The sequence below is a fragment of the Rhinopithecus bieti genome, unplaced genomic scaffold (genome assembly GCF_001698545.2).
Source record: "Rhinopithecus bieti isolate Rb0 unplaced genomic scaffold, ASM169854v2 scaffold_17184, whole genome shotgun sequence".
Classification (NCBI taxonomy): domain Eukaryota; kingdom Metazoa; phylum Chordata; class Mammalia; order Primates; family Cercopithecidae; genus Rhinopithecus; species Rhinopithecus bieti.
Genome location: NW_016809106.1, coordinates 2705928 through 2724203, shown reverse-complemented (window position 1 = coordinate 2724203; position 18276 = coordinate 2705928). Strand labels below are relative to the sequence as shown.

The window sequence follows — 18276 nt, the reverse complement described above, 5'->3', positions numbered from 1 at the left end:
GGGGGGAAAGGAAATGGGTCCTACCATCTTCTTGGAGCCGGAGTTGGAAGAAATGAAGAAATAATGCTTTAATGTCAATGAATTCCTCCTTGGACCCCAGCTATCAGAAACTCTCAATTTGGTAAAAGTTTTCTAAAACTGGACACAGCAATCTGGCTCTGACTTGCTGTCCTAAATTTCGCACTATTTCCATAAGGTGTCTTCAAACTCCCCGCCACGGCTTCCTGGATAATGGAGAGTTCCCTAAGGTCGGCCGATTCCAGAAGACTACTGTCTGGCGTGAAACTTAGGTCTCAGTTTAAAATATAAGTCCCGCCCACCCCCCCGCCCCCCCCCCGCGTCTTCTGGGTGCGCCTGGGTGCGCAAGCTTTTGGGTCCTCCCGCGAGAGAAAAGTGCTTTCTCGCTTCCGTAACGGTCTCCGCTGGTTGGGGTAAAGTAACTCCGGCTGCTCCACCATGGCGTCGATGGGGACCCTCGCCTTCGATGAATATGGGCGCCCTTTTCTCATCATCAAGGATCAGGACCGCAAGTCCCGTCTTATGGGACTTGAGGCCCTTAAGGTAATGGCACAGGGACCTGCTCGCGGTGGGCTGAGGGGAGGCGGCCGAGGCCGTGGCTTTGCGCCTGCGCGAGCTTAGGAGTCGCTGTGCCATGTGCTCCCCGGAAAGGTCGAGAATTTCCGTCTCCCGGCGGTCTCCGGCCGCGCACCAGGCTCACTGAGCTCGGGAGAGGCTAGCGCGTAATCTTGGGCTCGGAATGTGGGGGCCGCTAGGCTGGGCCGCCAGCGCCCTTCGGAGCTGGGCGGGGCCGCTCAGTCCGGTCGCCCTCGGGAGCGAAGCGGGACCGCCTCCCCGCCCGGCCCCTCCAGCCTGACGGCCGCGTGGGGCTGCGCTCCCGGCGGGGAGATGCTCCGTCACCTGTTGGTTAAGGCGCTGCTGCTTAACCCTCCACTGGTCCTCCCGCAACGGCCCTTCCGTTTTCTTTGCCACTCGTAAAGGTGTGGTCACTTACAGGGTATTTCATTTCTGAGTGCTTTTTTGCCCACCCTTGAGGAAAAATAGCGAAGAGTGAAAAACGGACGCACAAAATCGTAATGCAAGGCGGTGTGCGGTGAGAAGGACAGCTATGGAGAGAGTTCTAGGACAGCGTTAGATCAGGGGTAAGAGCATTCTAGGGAGAGGAAACGGAGAAGTAAAGGCTTGGGCAAGAATGCGCATGGCACGTTGTAGAGTGGAAGAGCCATCCCGTTTTAATGGAGCACTGAAGCTGTTGAATGCCCAGAATGGAAAATACGACGTTCTCCTTGGGGAAGGAGGGGAGCCCCTGAGGGGGTTTTGAGCAGAATTTAAGTAGAGCTGCGCTTCAGGCAGCAACGCTTGAGATGGACCGAAGGGAATAAGGAAGACCAAAGGGGTTAAAGAAGCCAGGGCAGGGGTGCGGGTAAGAAAGGGTCATCTGAGCACCAGACGTTGACAGAAAATGCAGAGGAAGGGACACTCCGAGAGGGCCTTCAGGGTTTGTTATAAAGTGAATTCCTAATAGACCTTTCAACCAGGTCTCAGGTGTCCCTGTTCATAGGCCATTCAGCCAGGTCTCAGGTGTCCCTGTTCACTTAATGTCTTGGAGGTTTACTTACACAAAGTTAGAAACAATGCAGTTCCCCCCATGGACTCTTTGTTTGACTTAGTGCAAGTTACACAACCTCTCGGAACCTCCTTTTCCCGTGGAGGTGATACGCCTCCATAAAGCTGAAGACTTGACAGTGATATTCAATGGAGTGACTTAGAGGGGCTGCACAGTGGGTGATCCATGGCAGGCACTCAGTATTTGTTTCCTTTCTAGAAAGAAAAAAGTTTCAAGCTACTTGTATTATGTATCCTATTTTATTTTCACTTAGGGGGACCTGCAGGGAAAGTAACATGCAGTACACACACGCAGTATAAAAACATAACTAAAGCTGTAGGTTGTTTTGCATCAGCCATTTTGTTCTAACTGCATGCATTTGTGCCCAGACGTCTCACACGCTGAGATAGTTGTTATTTTTCCAAAACTGGGGACTTGGGCCCAGAGCAGTTGCAAAATTGTTCTGAAGAGCAATTGCAAGCAAAGATCAGCACCATGGTTCAAGGCCACCTCTCGGAGTCAAAGCCAGTGGTCTAGAGCAGCATTCTCAAGCTTGACATTATTGACATTCGAGGTCAGATCATTCTTTGCTGTGGGAGCTCATTTGGACAGTAACGTGGGTGTTTAAATCTCTTGGGGTGCTGTGGGTAGGCATCCTTTTGAGTGTTGAGGCTCAGCAGTTTAGGCATATACACTTGCTCCCTGACCTCATAAAACGTCCAGCTAACTTGAGGAACCAAAATATATGGAAATTGAAGGCAACAGTGAAAGAAATGTATGGGCCATGACTTGAACGTTTTGATGGTAATGGTCATGGTTCTTTTTCTCTGGTCATTTAGAGCCTTAAAGGTAATATGTATTTTGTTGAGATTCTTTAGTTGTTTAACACTTAACTGTATAATATTTCACCTTAAAAATGCAGGCATTGACCAGGCGCGGTGGCTCAGGCCTGTAATCCCAGCACTTTGGGAGGCTGAGGCGGGTGGATCACAGGATCAGGAGTTCGAGACCGGCCTGACTAACATGGTGAAACCCCGTCTCTACTAAAAATACAAAAATTAGCCAGGTGTGGTGGCATGCACCTATAATCCCAGCTGCTTAGGAGGCTGAGGCAGAAGAATCGCTGGAACCTGGGAGGCGGAGGTTGCAGTGAGCCAAGATCGTGCCACTGCACTCCAGCCTGGGTGACAGAGCAGGACTCTGTCTCAAATAAAAAGAAAAAGTGCAGGCATTAGTTGGCTTAGGAAGGAATCATATTCTAAAACCATATAACCTAAAACAGAGCAGGCTAAGTTTCCAGGCCAGCCAGCATAATTCTGTTTTGTCCATAATATTTATTATGGCTTGATGTTTAGACTCTTCCCTCTGGAAACACACAGAACTAGCAGAAGGAAGAAAAAGGTTTTTTCCACTTTACCGTGCAGTAGAGCAAGATATATCTCGGGATTTCGGGATCTCTCCTATTTGCCAAATTATTTACATCCTTTTCTTTCTGCCTCTTTCTCCTAAAAAAATAATAATAATAATAATTTCACTCAATTTGGTAGCCAAATGTGAAAAAAAAAAAAAACAGGTAACTTTTTTATTATCACTTTGACAGCTACTTCACCTTCCTTAAGAGGGCCAGTCGCGGGCCGGGCGCGGTGGCTCACGCCTGTAATCCCAGCACTTTGGGCGGCTAAGGCGGGTGGATCACCTGATTAGAAAGTAATCGTAAGGACTTACTAACTAGGTGATGGGATGATCTATACAGCAAATCACCATGGCACACGTTGACTCCTGAGGTCAGGAGTTCAAGACCAGCCTGGCCAACATGGCAAAATCCTGTCTCTACTAAAAATATTTAAAAAAAAAAAAAAAAAATGAGCCAGGAGTGATGGCGCATGCCTGTAATCCCAGCTACTGGGGGGCTGAGGCAGGAGCATTGCTTAAGCCTGGGAGGCGGAGGTTGCAGTGAGCCAAGATCATGCCACTGCACTACAGCCTGGGCAACAGAGCAAGACTCCGTCTCAAAAAAAAAAAAAAAAAAAAGCCAGTCACTAACTTTGATCTATAAATATAATTATTGGGATTTCAGGTGGGTGGAGGAAGATTTTTAAAGCAAGAACATTTTTTCTTTTTATTTTCTAACGGGGTCTCATCATGTTTCCCAGGCTGATCTCAAACTCCTGGCCTCAAGCAATCCTGCCTCAGCCTCCCAAGTAGGTGGGGTTACAGGTTCTAGCCACCGCACCCAGCTCAAAAGATTATAATTCTGCAGTAAATCCAGTAAATCATAGTGTGACAGTAAGGTGTTGTATGTTTACAGTTGGACTGTTTCTCATGAGTACAGGCCCCTTCTTATCTGCAGATGTGGAACCCACAGATATAGAAGCCTGGATGCAAGGGACTTGAGCCTCTGTAAATTTTGGTATCCTCGGGGGCTCCTGGAACCAGTTCCCCATGGATGCTCAGGGAGGACTGTGTTGCACAGTGATCTTGCAAGGCCTGTAAGGTCATGGTCATACTGTCCCTGTTCTCAGCTGTAAGTGAGCTGGTAAAAGAATCTGTCTCATTAATGTGTTGAAAATTCAGTGAGATAACACAAAGCACTTATTTCTTTTTCTTTTATATAAGAATTGCTTATTAAAACTGGAGTTGTAAATGTTATAATACTTAGACCTGTCTGTTGCCCCTTAAATGTAGAAGCTTCTAGAAAACAGAAACTAAATCGTAAGTGATTTGTAATCATCAGATGTGTGCTTTTAACCATTGAAATTCTGTGTAACAGTGTTTGCTTTTTCTGTTTGTTTCATTAGTCTCATATAATGGCAGCAAAGGCTGTAGCAAATACAATGAGAACATCACTTGGACCAAATGGTAAGAGTCCACCATTCCGTGTTTTTAGCAAAAGATTTAAATCATAAAACTGTCAATACAAACCTCTCTACAGAAAGGTGGAGTATTGAGGGCAGCATCTTACTTCCTTAACACGGCCAAAATTTTGTAGTGTATCTCAGATTTCTCAAACATGGTTATAATCGCGTGTAGTTTTAGGTCGGACATTTTTATTTTTAACACGTTTAAATATCATTTCATTAGCATTTTCCAAATCATAGTTGTCTTGAGATTAATACTATATTTAATGATGCTCCATAATATTTTGCCATTTGTGTTAGCCAATCTCAAAATGCCTTCATGCAGCTATTATTTTGTGTATGTTGAAATATTTGCATATAATAAATTGCATAGATAAGAGCTGGGTCCGGAGGTCTTTTTTTATAGTTTGTGATATTGGTTGCCAGTTGTTTGCCCAAAGCCTACTAAATATTGTCTTTTTAGGGCTTGATAAGATGATGGTGGATAAGGATGGCGATGTGACTGTAACTAATGACGGGGCCACCATCTTAAGCATGATGGATGTTGATCATCAGATTGCCAAGCTGATGGTGGAACTGTCCAAGTCTCAGGATGATGAAATTGGAGATGGAACCACAGGAGTGGTTGGTAAGAAAAGACAAAACATCCTTCCTTTCTCTTTTAAGAGATGTCATTTAAGACCACAGGGCTAATATGCCTGCCGAGATTGTTGTCTCTGAATCAGAGCCTGAGGAGACAGACAAATCCAAGTTGAAGAACACGCTACAAAACAAATGCCTGGGACCTTCAAAACTGACAGTGTTAAAAAAGAACAGAAAGAGGGCTGGGGATTGTTAGGCAAGGAGAAATCTGTAATGACTGGTTGGACGCTGATTTTGTTTGTCTTTTAAGCTGTAAAGGAGGTTTGGGAAAAGTGGAGGAATTTGATTATGGATCATGTACTACAATGCTGAGTTTCCTGAGCGTGACCGCTGTATTGCATATGTGTAGGAGAATACCCTTATTCTCAGCTGTATGCCTCAATACTTAGGAGTGACATGTCATGGTTTCTGCAACTAATTCTCAGATAGGTGAACAGAAACAGCATGTACATGTAGAGAAAATGTGGCAAAATGTTAATAAGTAAACTGGTACTCATTTTAGTATTGTACCTTGTTTCCTGTAGATTTGAAATCTTTAAAAAGTTGGGGAAATTGAAGACAAAATATCAGTGAAGTTCTTTTCTGCAGATAAAATTTGAATTCATTCATTCAGCAAATATTTATTGGATACCATTGTATGCCAGGCACTGTTCTCGGTGCGCTTGGAGAGCGGTAGATTTAAACAGAATTCATCTTTGTGACCCTAAAATGAGGAGAAAGGAGGATGGGGGTGGGGGGAATAAATAATAAACAGATGTTTTAGTCTTATCACCAGGATGAATTTCACTGAATAGACCTTGGCCCATGAAACATAATAGCTTTTACCTCTTAGAAAATGTTCTTCTTACATTATATTCTTTAGTTACATTTTTTATATCACTGAGGGTTGAATGTTCGTCTATAAGGGGACACGTGTCAGACCTTTGCTAGAACCAAAACAAGAGGCTTTCTTATAAAAATAGATAGCTTCTGACTCTAAGATGACTTCCAGCTTAATTGTGGAAGCATTTTCTTTCCATGACAGCATCTAACTTGTGCTGATTATACTGACAGTGAAGTTTTGTTGTTTTCCTAAACTGATTGTCTGCTGATTTGTTTGCAGTCCTGGCTGGTGCCTTGTTAGAAGAAGCGGAGCAATTGCTAGACCGAGGCATTCACCCAATCAGAATAGCTGATGGCTATGAGCAGGCTGCCCGCGTTGCTATTGAACACCTGGACAAGATCAGTGATAGCGTCCTTGTTGACATAAAGGACACCGAACCCCTCATTCAGACAGCAAAAACCACGCTGGGCTCCAAAGTGTATGTTTCAGTAGACGATACGATACGATTACACATCTGTAGAGGCAGCTTGTTTGCCATTTCTTAAAGGCAGCACAAAATGACCACTGGTGGATTTGTGTTGATTTATTTCAATTACTTGGTTTTGCTTTGTTTTTAATGTAGATGTAGATACATGCATTTTGTATTGTAGTTGAGAACTGAATTTCTAAGTTCATCCATAAATCCCCTTGACAGTATTTGCAAAACATAGTTATTTTAATTTAGCAGAATAGATTGTGTTAAAATTAGNTATCCAGTTTTGCCAACATTATTTGTTGAAGAGACTGTCCTTTCCCCCATTCAGTGGTCCTGGTACCCTTGTCAAAGATTATTTTAAAAAATCAGGGTTGGCCGGGCGCGGTGGCTCAAGCCTGTAATCCCAGCACTTTGGGAGGCCGAGACGGGCGGATCACGAGGTCAGGAGATCGAGACCATCCTGGCTAACATGGTGAAACCCCGTCTCTACTAAAATACAAAAAACTAGCCGGGCGACCTGGCGGGCGCCTGTAGTCCCAGCTACTCGGGAGGCTGAGGCAGGAGAATGGCGTGAACCCGGGAGGCGGAGCTTGCAGTGAGCTGAGATCCGGCCACTGCACTCCAGCCTGGGCAGCAGAGCGAGACTCCGTCTCAAAAAAAAAAAAAAAAAAAAAAAATTAGTCAGGGCTAGGTGTAGTGGCTCATACTTGTAATCTCAGAACTTTAGGAGGCCAAAGCAGTAGCCTGCTTGAGCTCAGGAATTCAAGACCAGCCAGGGCAATATAGTGGGACCCCATTGCTACAAAACATAAAAAAACCAGCCAGGCATGATAGTGCACGCTCCGGCAACTCCAGAGGCTGAGGTGAGAGGTTGAGGCTCAGCAAGCCATGATCATGCCACTGCACTTCAGCTTGAGCAACAGAGCGAGACCCTGTCTCCAAAAAAAAAAAACTAGAAAGGGTCCTACCTGGAGGATATGTGAATTTTCATAACACTTTCTATAATTTCTTTGTTGGGGAGCCACTGGGGTGGGTTCCCCTTTTTATTCAGCAAATTACCGATCCAAAATTATAATTTAGTAAAGAGAGTCTTGAAAGCGACTTGTGTCTGGTGTTTTCAGCGTTTGCGTACTACCCATTTGCCAGGCTTACTGCCAGGTCTTTTGGGCACTGAGACACAGCTCTTCCCCCAGGAGACTCTAGGCAGCCTCAACCAAGGAGTGCACTGATGATGAACCATGACAAAGATTTGAGGTCTGTTGCCATAATATAACAGAAATCCAGTGTAAACTGCTTTATTGCATTATATTAAGTCAGTGAGGTTTTCAATTGTGTGCTTATGGTGGTTTTAGCAAAAAGGAAGGAGGGGTCTTCTCAACTCAGAGTAGTCAGAGAAAATGCAGCAAAAGTGTCTGCTTCTGTTGCCTTTTCACCTGAGCAAATCCTGTGTTAAGGCAGAAGCCTTCAGCAGTGCCTGCTGTCATCCTCTAACCACAGATCTCAGCAGAGACTAGCTCCCTAGGCAAGAATGAGTACTCTACGGGTAGCCTCTGTCATAAGTGTGACACTATTTTCTCATGAAAGGAGGACAACATCATTACTTGAAGTGTACAGGTCTATTTTCTTGTTGCTTTATAAGTTTTCCCTGTTCTGTTTGCAAGTATTAAGTCGTCTACTTAAGATAAAACGTTTACTTTCATGGTTCTCTTTTATAGATAACCTACAATTTCAGACATTATTTCAAGTGCTAGGTTTCCCTAGTTGTTTTTCTTGACTCTAAAATGAATTTATTGAGCAGTCTATTCACATGTTTGAAAGCTTTCAAAAAGGTAACATCCTCCATCTGTAACGGATGTTGTGGTGAATTCTTAGAAAGTGAGCAGCCCTGTCCAGTCCTTTCACCTCCCAATTAGTGCTACGCTTCATGGATATAAGACTGACTTTTCCTGAGTAATTACTTACCTTTCTCATTCTGTTCTGAACTTGTGAAATAATAACAGTATTCTGTAGAAGTCGTGCATTCTAAGACCTTAGTTCATGCCAGACTACAGTGGTTTCTTGAGTACATTCATAATGGAAGGCAATAGTAAATTTCAGAGTTAGCGAAAATAAAGATGATTTTTTTCCCATGTAAGTATATGGTCCCCTTCGGGGCTAATGGATCACAGGTTAAGAATCTCTGCCCCAGACTGTTGAAAATGGAGTTTGAGATGGCATTCCCTTCTAGAAGACTCAAAACATCATTTGATTTATATCTTTGAGTAACATTGTATCATGTGGCCTGCTTTGGTTGTAGTAGTTGTGAAACCAGTGAAGTTTGTTTTGTGGTGTTTTCATCAGGGTCAACAGTTGTCACCGACAGATGGCTGAGATTGCTGTGAATGCCGTCCTCACTGTAGCAGATATGGAGCGGAGAGATGTTGACTTTGAGCTTATCAAAGTAGAAGGCAAAGTGGGCGGCAGGCTGGAGGACACTAAATTGATTAAGGGCGTGATTGTGGACAAGGATTTCAGTCACCCACAGATGCCGAAAGTAAGCCATTGCATTTCACAGCTTCGCACTATTGGTTAACTCTTAATTCCACCAATTAAAATGTCTGTATGTTTCCCCATAGAAAGTGGAAGATGCTAAGATTGCAATTCTCACATGTCCATTTGAACCACCCAAACCAAAAACAAAGCATAAGCTGGATGTGACGTCTGTTGAAGATTATAAAGCCCTTCAGAAATACGAAAAGGAGAAATTTGAAGAGATGATTCAACAAGTAAGACTTACCAGAGTCCTCAGTGGAATTTAAACTCCCAAAGGGTACAGTTAGTTAGGTTTGGTTAGTAAATATGTATAGTCTTTCTTCAGTTCTGAAACATACACAGGAAAAAAAATCACATAGAAAGGCATAAACAGGGAAGAATTCTGATTTTGTCTTAAAATGGTAGCGTGTTCAGGCTGGGTGTGGTGGCTTATGCCTCTAATCCCAGCACTTTGGGAGGCCAAGGCAGGCTGATCATGAGGTCATCGAGACCATCCTGGCTAACACGGTGAAACCGCATCTCTACTAAAAATGCAAAAAATTAGCCAGACGTGGTGGCGGGCACCTATAGTCCCAGCTACTCAGGAGGCTGAGAAAGGTGAATTGCTTGAACCGAAGAGGCAGAAGTTGCAGCAAGCTGAGATCACACCATTACACTCCAGCCTGGGTGACAGAGCGAGACTCTGTCTCGAAAGGTGGTATGTTCAGGGTCCTGAAAGAAGTGACCCTGTTACCTAAAGCCATGTTTTCAATTGTACATACTATATTTGCTCTCCTGGACAATTTTTATGTAACTTAAGATTTCTGACTATACCTTTTAGACTAGAGTTAATGAGTAACTGGAGTTAAACCAGAATGCACTTACAGTAATCCCAATTCTTCACTCAGTTAAGTCTAGTTTGGGTTCATGAATACCTTAGCATAGGTGTGCTTTCTCTCTGACCTACCAACTCCTCTCTGGGGGCTGTGTCCCTAGGAGTTGAAAACACCGGTACTCAAGAAGACAGGAACGTGGTTGGCTAGAGCATTATTTATCATAGCAAACCAACTAGAGACGATTTTCATGTCTGTTCTTGGGAAAGTCATTGTACTTACTCATTGATGATACAGTTCTTTGTGCCTACGACATACCAAGCTCTGTTGTAAGCACTAAAGGTACAGCAGGGAATGAAGCCAAGCTCGTGCTCTTGAGGCACAAATAGGGGAAAGATGGGTACAGCTCCCTTACAGACACTGGCCAGAGACGTGACCTGTAAGGAGAGGCCAACATTGAGTGAGAGCAGCGCCCCTAGGGGAGGAGCATTCCAGGCTGAGGACAGATGGGGATGCTGTTGAGCTAGGAATGTGTTGGCTTCTACAAGGAACAGCCACCCTCAGGGATTGGAGCATGCTGGCAGGAGCTTATGCATAAAAGGCCATCAGTGGTCATGAGAATGGTGGCTCAGCTGTACTGGCAGGTCAGATAAACTGAGAGGCCAGGGATGTTACTGGATCATGCTGGTGAGGCGCAGGTTGCTGAGAATGAGAAAGGGAGGGGGATGGGGCTAGATGCAAAAAATGTTAAAGAATGAGAGGCAGGGACCCAAAGAGGACCGTTGTAGGTGACTGAGGAGCAAGAAGGACTCCTCCTGTTTTGAGCACGTGAGAGGGAAAGCAGCTGCCATCTGAGGAGGGTTGCAGGTGCAGGCTGGTTTTCAGGGGTTGTGACGGAGAGGTTGTGTAAGGAGGCTGCTGTTCTGGACTGAGTTCAGAGGGTCAGGGAAGGGAGAGAGGGAGAGCCAGGCAGTAGCAGGTGGTCTGGGAGGCCTGATGGAGACAGGTAGGTGAGAGTTGTGGGGCATGGCCTGGCAGTCCCAGGTGAGCACCAGAGGTGGGGTGGGCAGCTGGATCGTTGCCCTCCTGTTTGGGAAAAGTCATTTTGCCCTTTGCAGGTCGGGGTGAGTGTGCTTCTTAGGGGAAGCAGGGTCATCTCTGTGGGCACCTGATTTAGTTTTTATCTGTGGATCCACTGAGGATTGTCCATCCAGGTGAGATGGGCAAGTTGCAAGTGGTTCATAACATTGTTTGTTTAAAACATACTCAGATGAAACTACTCCGTAGGTATTTGTGACAGGACAGAGATGTTAGCCATTTCCCCCGTGGTTGGGAAGGGTATTAGCTTTGTTTGTTGACATTTCTGTTGACTTCGCATCGTTTTAACAATGGGGTTCAGCATGAATTACTGCTTGTGGTTTTTAAAGCATCTTTAAACAATGAGGTGATCCCCATTGATAAAATACTCACTATTTAGAATTTGGAACTGACAGAAAAGTGGACACTTGTCTATTTCCTTCCTTCTCTTTCCTTTGGTTTTGTGTTCAAGTGCACATGCCTTACACCCAACTGTGCCTCTCCTTTTTTCAAACATAACGAAGAATAAATACCCACTTTCTCTTAATACGATTGCGGTGTTTCTCTTCCCAGATTAAAGAGACTGGTGCTAACCTAGCAATTTGTCAGTGGGGTTTTGATGATGAAGCAAATCACTTACTTCTTCAGAACAACTTGCCTGCGGTTCGCTGGGTAGGAGGACCTGAAATTGAGGTAGGTTGCTCCACATGAAGGGACTTTGAGATGTAGGGGTTCAGCTTATGTGTTGAGGGGTGTTTTGATAGCCTTGCCTTAAATAACTGCATCATACCCAGGCTGGGAGATGAGGGGAGGGTGAGCTGGGAGAGAGGAAAGCGCTGGAATCTTTGTTACTGTTTGGATAACAGTGCTGTGTGTTTCTGGTGTTCCCTGGCATTTTGAAATTCTCTCCCTGTGTTGTCTCACTTGGCCCTATCGTTGACTTACTAAGGCTGGAAGACCTGGTCTCATCCAGATACTAACGGCAGTCCCAGGCAATGCTGCCTCAGTGGTTCTCACTGCAGCGCAGTGCAGGGAACGTGCAGGCTGGGTTCCCAGAGAGAGGGAGGGCTGCGCAGAGGGGAGATGAAGGCATGAGCTTAGGGGACGGGCACAGGGTGATAGATCCGGGCAGCACCAAAGCCCCAGATCAAGACGCCCAGCTCCTCAAGAGCCTTGTTACCTAACAAGGTGCTTTGGGTTGAACTGAAGATGTTTTGGTCAAAGTGGGGCAGCAATTCTAGTGAACAAGGTGGTCTTAGATCAAGTTTTGCTGATTTGTGCCCAGTTTTGAAAGTTAACTTCACCAGTACTGTCTTCGTCCTTCTCCCTGACCACCCCAATTAGCTGATTGCCATCGCTACAGGAGGTCGGATCGTCCCCAGGTTCTCAGAGCTCACAGCTGAGAAGCTGGGCTTTGCTGGTCTTGTACAGGAGATCTCATTTGGGACAACTAAGGATAAAATGCTGGTCATCGAGCAGTGTAAGAACTCCAGAGCTGTAACCATTTTTATTAGAGGAGGAAATAAGATGGTGAGAATTCAACGATTTGTCCTATACTATTGCTTATTTTGCTTCATGGTCTGGTTTTTTTGCCTGCATATATTTAACAGAGACACAGTCACCCTAAGAGAAATAATCATGTTTCTCAAACAGTGATGTATCATGGTTAATTTCACGAGGCACCTTTGCCTTTCTGCTGTCTCTTATAGTATACAATATATGCTATGAGATTTTTATATCTTTTTAAATACTTAAACACAGTTTAAATATTCAAGTCTTGGATTTTAGAATGTTGGGTACAATTACCTTAGGGGTTGGTTAAACTGCTAGTCCTAGCAACACAAGACTCATTTTAATAACAAATTACAATATGGTATTCCCAAGGATGACTTACATCTGTCCCTTAGGTAGAAAAAGGGAACCCAAGTGAATAACCATCGATGATCTCTGTTCTTTGAGAATGAGTTGTAGCACATTGTGATAAATCTTTGCGAGGTTTGTCGGTTTTTGACTCTTGCTTAACCGTGTATCCTAGAATGAGTCACTGGCCACCTCTGCCTCTTGAATTTTATTAACTACGTTACAGGAAGGAAAGCTAGAAAGATACAGATCATCTGATAGTGGAGGCCATCTAAATATTAGAGCACAGCCTCTCTGTCTTTAAAAAGGTGCCAGATACTTGCCTCTAAATTGAATAGATCTTGATCACATTAATTTAGGCAAAGCTGTTTTCCTTAGATCATTGAGGAGGCGAAACGATCCCTTCACGATGCATTGTGTGTCATCCGGAACCTCATCCGCGATAATCGTGTGGTGTACGGAGGAGGGGCTGCTGAGATATCCTGTGCCCTGGCAGTTAGCCAAGAGGCGGATAAGGTAAGGGATATGTGCAGACTTAGTGAAAGACTCGGGCCTCGCTGATAGTGGAGGCTGTGAGGCTGCAGAACAGCGAGGTGCTGGACGCAAAACGAACGAAAGCATCGTGAGCTGTGTTTAGGTGACAGGTGTTTTAATCTAAGTTAATTCCCATGTTCATGTATTCAGATTCTGGTTACCATAAACTAGCATTTCTCATCTGTTTTCAGCCAGTTCATCCTTGAAATAATAAATCTCTGGTCTTTTAATGTTATGTGAAATTCAAAATTAGTATTATAACTTAAAGATAAGTCGTAAGAGCTGTTGTATTTTGAGGTATCTCTCATGTATGTATACCCTCTGCCCGTATTCTGTAGTGACATTATAATATTCTGATAGATACAAAAATAGAGACAGCCTATTCTTAAAATTCTTTGTGAGCTGACTTTTCCAAGTATGTGATACAGTGTGTTTTCAAGGCGCTGCTGGGTTGTTTTGTTTTGCCAAGTGCACTTACCATACCTCTGCACCTTTCCAGTGCCCCACCTTGGAACAGTACGCCATGAGAGCGTTTGCCGACGCGCTGGAGGTCATCCCCATGGCCCTCTCTGAAAACAGTGGCATGAATCCCATCCAGACTATGACCGAAGTCCGAGCCAGACAGGTGAAGGAGATGAACCCTGCTCTTGGCATCGACTGTTTGCACAAGGGGACAAATGGTGAGGAGCTATCACACCTCTGCGTGGGGTGTCTGATTTAAACTGAATAATCATCCACTGTATGTACTGTGAGATGATGGTATCTTTTTAAATATGTAAACCCACTTCAGGTGTTTAAATCCTGAATTTTAGAATGTTTGATTGATTGCCATAGGAATTGGTTAAACTACTAGACTTAGCAACATAAGACTCATTTTAATAACAGTAAACTACATATGGTCCTATCACCAAAGATGACTTAAGTTTTAATCTCTGGTTTTTGGGAATGCCATATTGCTGTTTTTACACAAATGTCTTGTCAGTGGACAGCATATAAAACAGCTCTGAAGTGGGCTTTAGTTCACAGTTCACTGTGTGGTTAATCCAGCACACTGTGGAGTGTTTTCTAAATGTAATACTATAATCTCTGTAGCCCAGCTCCCAAAAAGATACGGTGGCTGTAGCTTGTTGAAACAGTGGTCCCAGGCATTTCTGTACTAAATCAGGCCATGTCTGTAATCCATCCACAGAATGTGACAGTTTGTTTTTGCTTAAAAGTATAGGTGGTACATTCTGCTTTCCATGCTCATATCCCAAGAGTTTCAATAATAGCAACACTTTGTGAGGCAAATATTTAATGTTTCTAACTTGAATGCTTGGTTGTGCTCAAATTTAGCATTTCTAGGGCCAGGCTCAGTGACTCATGCCTGTAATCCCAGCACTTATTAGGAGGCCAAGCCGGGTGGATCACCTGAGGTCAGGAGTTTGACACCAGCCTGACCAACATGGTGAAACACCATCTCTACTAAAAATATAAAAATTAGCTGGGCCTGGTGGCGGATACCTGTAATCCCAGCTACTCAGGAGGCTGAGGCAGGAGAATCGCTTGAGCCCGGGAGGCAGAGGTTGCAGTGAGCCGAGATCACACTATTGTACTCCAACCTGGGTGATACCTGTCTCCAAAAAAAAAAAAATTAGCATTTCTAGATCTTTCTTGGAAATATCTTACATTTCAGCTATGGTCGGATTCACTGACTTTAGATTTCCTGAGTTAGGGTGTGGTTACTTTGTGGGATAAGATGTTACTGAAAAATTTCACCCTGTAGCTAGTCATTGAAGAAAGCCCCCTCTCAACAGCTCTCTCTACCAGGTTCGAGTTCCAGAGTGTCCTTGGAAATAATGAAATTACAGTCATCTGAAAATGAAATAGAACTGAAATTAGTGGCCTCCTGCTTGGCTTCCAGGAGTTTGTATTTCTTAAGTCTTACTGTGATTCCATAAATCAGAAAGTCAGAGCTGGTTATTGATAGTTTATTGTATGCTATTTTAGGATAATCAGTTTCCTTGTATTTTTCAGATATGAAGCAACAGCATGTCATAGAAACCTTGATTGGCAAAAAGCAACAGATATCTCTTGCAACACAAATGGTTAGAATGATTTTGAAGATTGATGACATTCGTAAGCCTGGAGAATCTGAAGAATGAAGACACTGGGAATACTATGTAGTAAGATCCACTTCTGTGATTAAGTAAATGGATGTGTTGTGATGTGTCTACAGTTATTTATTGTTACATCCTTTTCCAGACACTGTAGATGCTATAATAAAAATAGCTGTTTGGTAACCATAGTTTCACTTGTTCAAAGCCATGTAATTGGGTTACTATCTCAACATGCTTTTGTATTCATTGTATTAAAAGAATCTGTTTAAACAACCTTTATCTTCTCTTCAGGTTTAAGAAACATTTATTGTAACAGTAATTAAATGCTGCCTTAATTGAAGGGGTTTGGGTGGATTTTTTTTTCCCCCTCAAAATAAGCTGTAGGGACTATTTTAACAGCTTAAACATGAGGTCTCAAGATGTACTTTCGTATTGAGAGGAATATGGGCTTGATCCTCTTCCTATCTAAATGGGTGGGCCCTTTGTAGAGGGTCCACCACAGAATTACGGGATGCGTTAAGTGCTGTTACTAGGTTGCTCACAGCCTAACCGAGGATATTGTTTAGAGCTGATGGAGACCCATGTGAGCCTTTGCTTTCCTCTGGCCCTGTTCCCACCCTGAACACAGCTCATGTGCAGAATCAGAAGCAGCATGTGCAGAGCTGACCACCAGCACAGGCTTAGGGCAGTTCAGAACCCACATGTTTTCCTATCAGAGGGACACAGTAAGTGGAGGTTAAAGTAAATTACAGGAAATAAGGGAGAAATCTTGCAGTTACCATGTTCAGATAGAGTGACTGAAATTAATTGTGCTTACTAAAGTAGTACTAGCTAACAGTGATGGGCCAAGACATGCTCTGAGAACTCTACCGGGATTGTCTGTTCTCACAACCCGGGGAGGCAGATACTCTTTCCTACTGCTCACGTCTTACAGGTGAGTACTAATAATTTGCCAGCATCTCACCACCAGCAAGTAGTAGGGCCAGGTCAATCCCAGGCAGTCTGACCCCAGAGTGGCCCAGCTCATCCCCTACCCTATTCTCCTATTTGCTTGTGATTCTCTAGATTTTCTAAAATAGTGTTTCTTAAAGAGCATCATGATGATAAAGTTCAACATGATGAACTTTATCATTAGTTATGCCACCTTAACTAGTCAGATTCCCTAGAATTAGGAAATGGTGACTCTTGTCTAAATTTGCTTAAGTGATTAATTTGGGTTACCTTCTCACATGAACCTGGAGATTTTCCAGTCTTAACTATTGGGTCATTATGTTTTCTCTGTACATTCGTGCATTGGATGTTTTGCTAAATAACTCCTGTGGATTTAGGAATGTGTGCTAATAATTGCATTCTTCCTAATTTTCACATTTATATGGAACTATGCAGTTAAGTATTGAAAGGTTTAAACTGAGTTTATTTACAAGGACTGATTCTAGCCTACAGAGAACATACGGCAGCCTTCTTTGGACCAGAGTCTTATCCAAGGGGTCTGTGATTGTATCAGAAGAGCCACTAAACCAATCCCCCTTTCCAAAATTGAACCTCACAGACATTCCTGGTGTTTTTTTGTGGTTGAGAAACTGGTCAATGAGCAGAGAAACTTAGAGATGTTTTACAAGCCTTTCATGTTTAATGAGTTTCATTTGCTGATTTGTAATAAACCTCTTCCAGGTGATGTATTTTATCTTTCACGTTCCAAATCACGCGTTTGATTTTGCTGGTACTTTGGCCACACCCTCTCCTTCCTGTGGAGCAAAAGCAACTTAGGGTGCTTGACCCAAAGGCTAGATTCTCATGTAAGTCCCCATGTTTTACTGCTGGTTCCCAATTTCTACACGTGCTGGATTCATTGGAGGTTTGTTAAATGTCGTGTTTTTAATTTCAGCCTACTCAATTTCCATGTGGGGGTGGTTCCAGGATGTCCTGCAGGTGCCACATTTCATGGATGCTCAAGTCCCTGATAAAATAGTGTGGTGGCTGGGGTACAGTGGCTCAAGCCTGTACTCCCAGCACTTTGGGAGCCAAGATGGCGATCCATCGATGTCAGGAGATCAAGACCATTCTGGCTAACACGGTTGAAACCAGTCTCTACTAAAAAAAAAAAAAAAAAAAAAAACTAGCGGGCGACGTGCATGGGCGCCTGTTAGTCCCAGCTACTCAGGAGGCTGAGGCAGGGAGAATGGCGTAAGCCCGGGAGGCGGAGCTTGCAGTGCGCTGAGATCCGGCCACTGCACTTCCAGGCCTGGGCGACAGAGCGAGACTCCCTCTCAAAAAAAAAAAAAAAAAAAAAAAAAAGGGTGGGAGAGTGTGGTATTTGCATATAACATACATCCTCCTGTATACTTTAAATCATCTCATTATTCATAATACCTAATGTAAATGATATGCAAATATCATACTGTATTTAGGGAGTAATGACAAGAAAAATCTACATGTTCAGTACAGATGCAATTTTTTTCCTTGAGTGTTCTCAACCTGAGGTTGGTTGAATTCAGATGAGGGTCAACTCTGTAAGCAGCTGCCGTGAAGCACAAATGCCACTGGGAGAGCTGAGAGGCCCGTCTTTCTTTTACATGGGACCGAATTTCTTGAATCTCATTTTCATTCTGTAGGTGAAACAGCTGCAACAGATTGGGGCTTGGGGGGCCAGAGGAAGGTGACATGGTAGTCATTGACTAATCAGTAATTGGTAAGCATGGAGAAGTTTCTCCAATCTAGGTGTTTCTTGCAGACAGCCTTGGCAGGACGGGGTCTTCTAAAAGCAACAGAAAAGTGGGGACCAAAGGCAAATGCCCGAGAAAGTGTTGCAGGGCAGCAGAAGTGGGGAAAACAGGACAAAGTAGTAAAGATGTAAATGTGTGTGCCTTACCACTGCTCTAAACGGTTTATGTACATTAAAACTGGTTTTCTTTTTTTTTTTTTTTTTTTTTTTTTTTTTTT

General features: G+C 43.7%; 1 protein-coding gene across 2 annotated transcripts; it reads left to right on the top strand.

The window, feature by feature from the left end:
- The first annotated feature begins 10 nt into the window (after positions 1 to 10).
- On the top strand, positions 11 to 17011 carry CCT5 (chaperonin containing TCP1 subunit 5). 2 transcript variants are annotated; one of them, XM_017888556.1, is made up of 11 exons: positions 11 to 561; positions 4423 to 4483; positions 4946 to 5110; positions 6227 to 6425; positions 8763 to 8955; positions 9038 to 9187; positions 11417 to 11536; positions 12188 to 12373; positions 13082 to 13219; positions 13737 to 13917; positions 15254 to 17011. In XM_017888556.1, exons 1-11 carry the CDS (start codon positions 457 to 459, stop codon positions 15379 to 15381), a joined length of 1626 nt encoding a protein of 541 aa, XP_017744045.1. In that variant the 5' UTR covers positions 11 to 456; the 3' UTR covers positions 15382 to 17011. The 2 variants fall into 2 exon arrangements, with proteins under 2 accessions (XP_017744045.1, XP_017744046.1); XM_017888557.1 differs by lacking the exon at positions 11 to 561 and adding an exon at positions 859 to 1160.
- The last annotated feature ends 1265 nt before the right edge of the window (positions 17012 to 18276 follow it).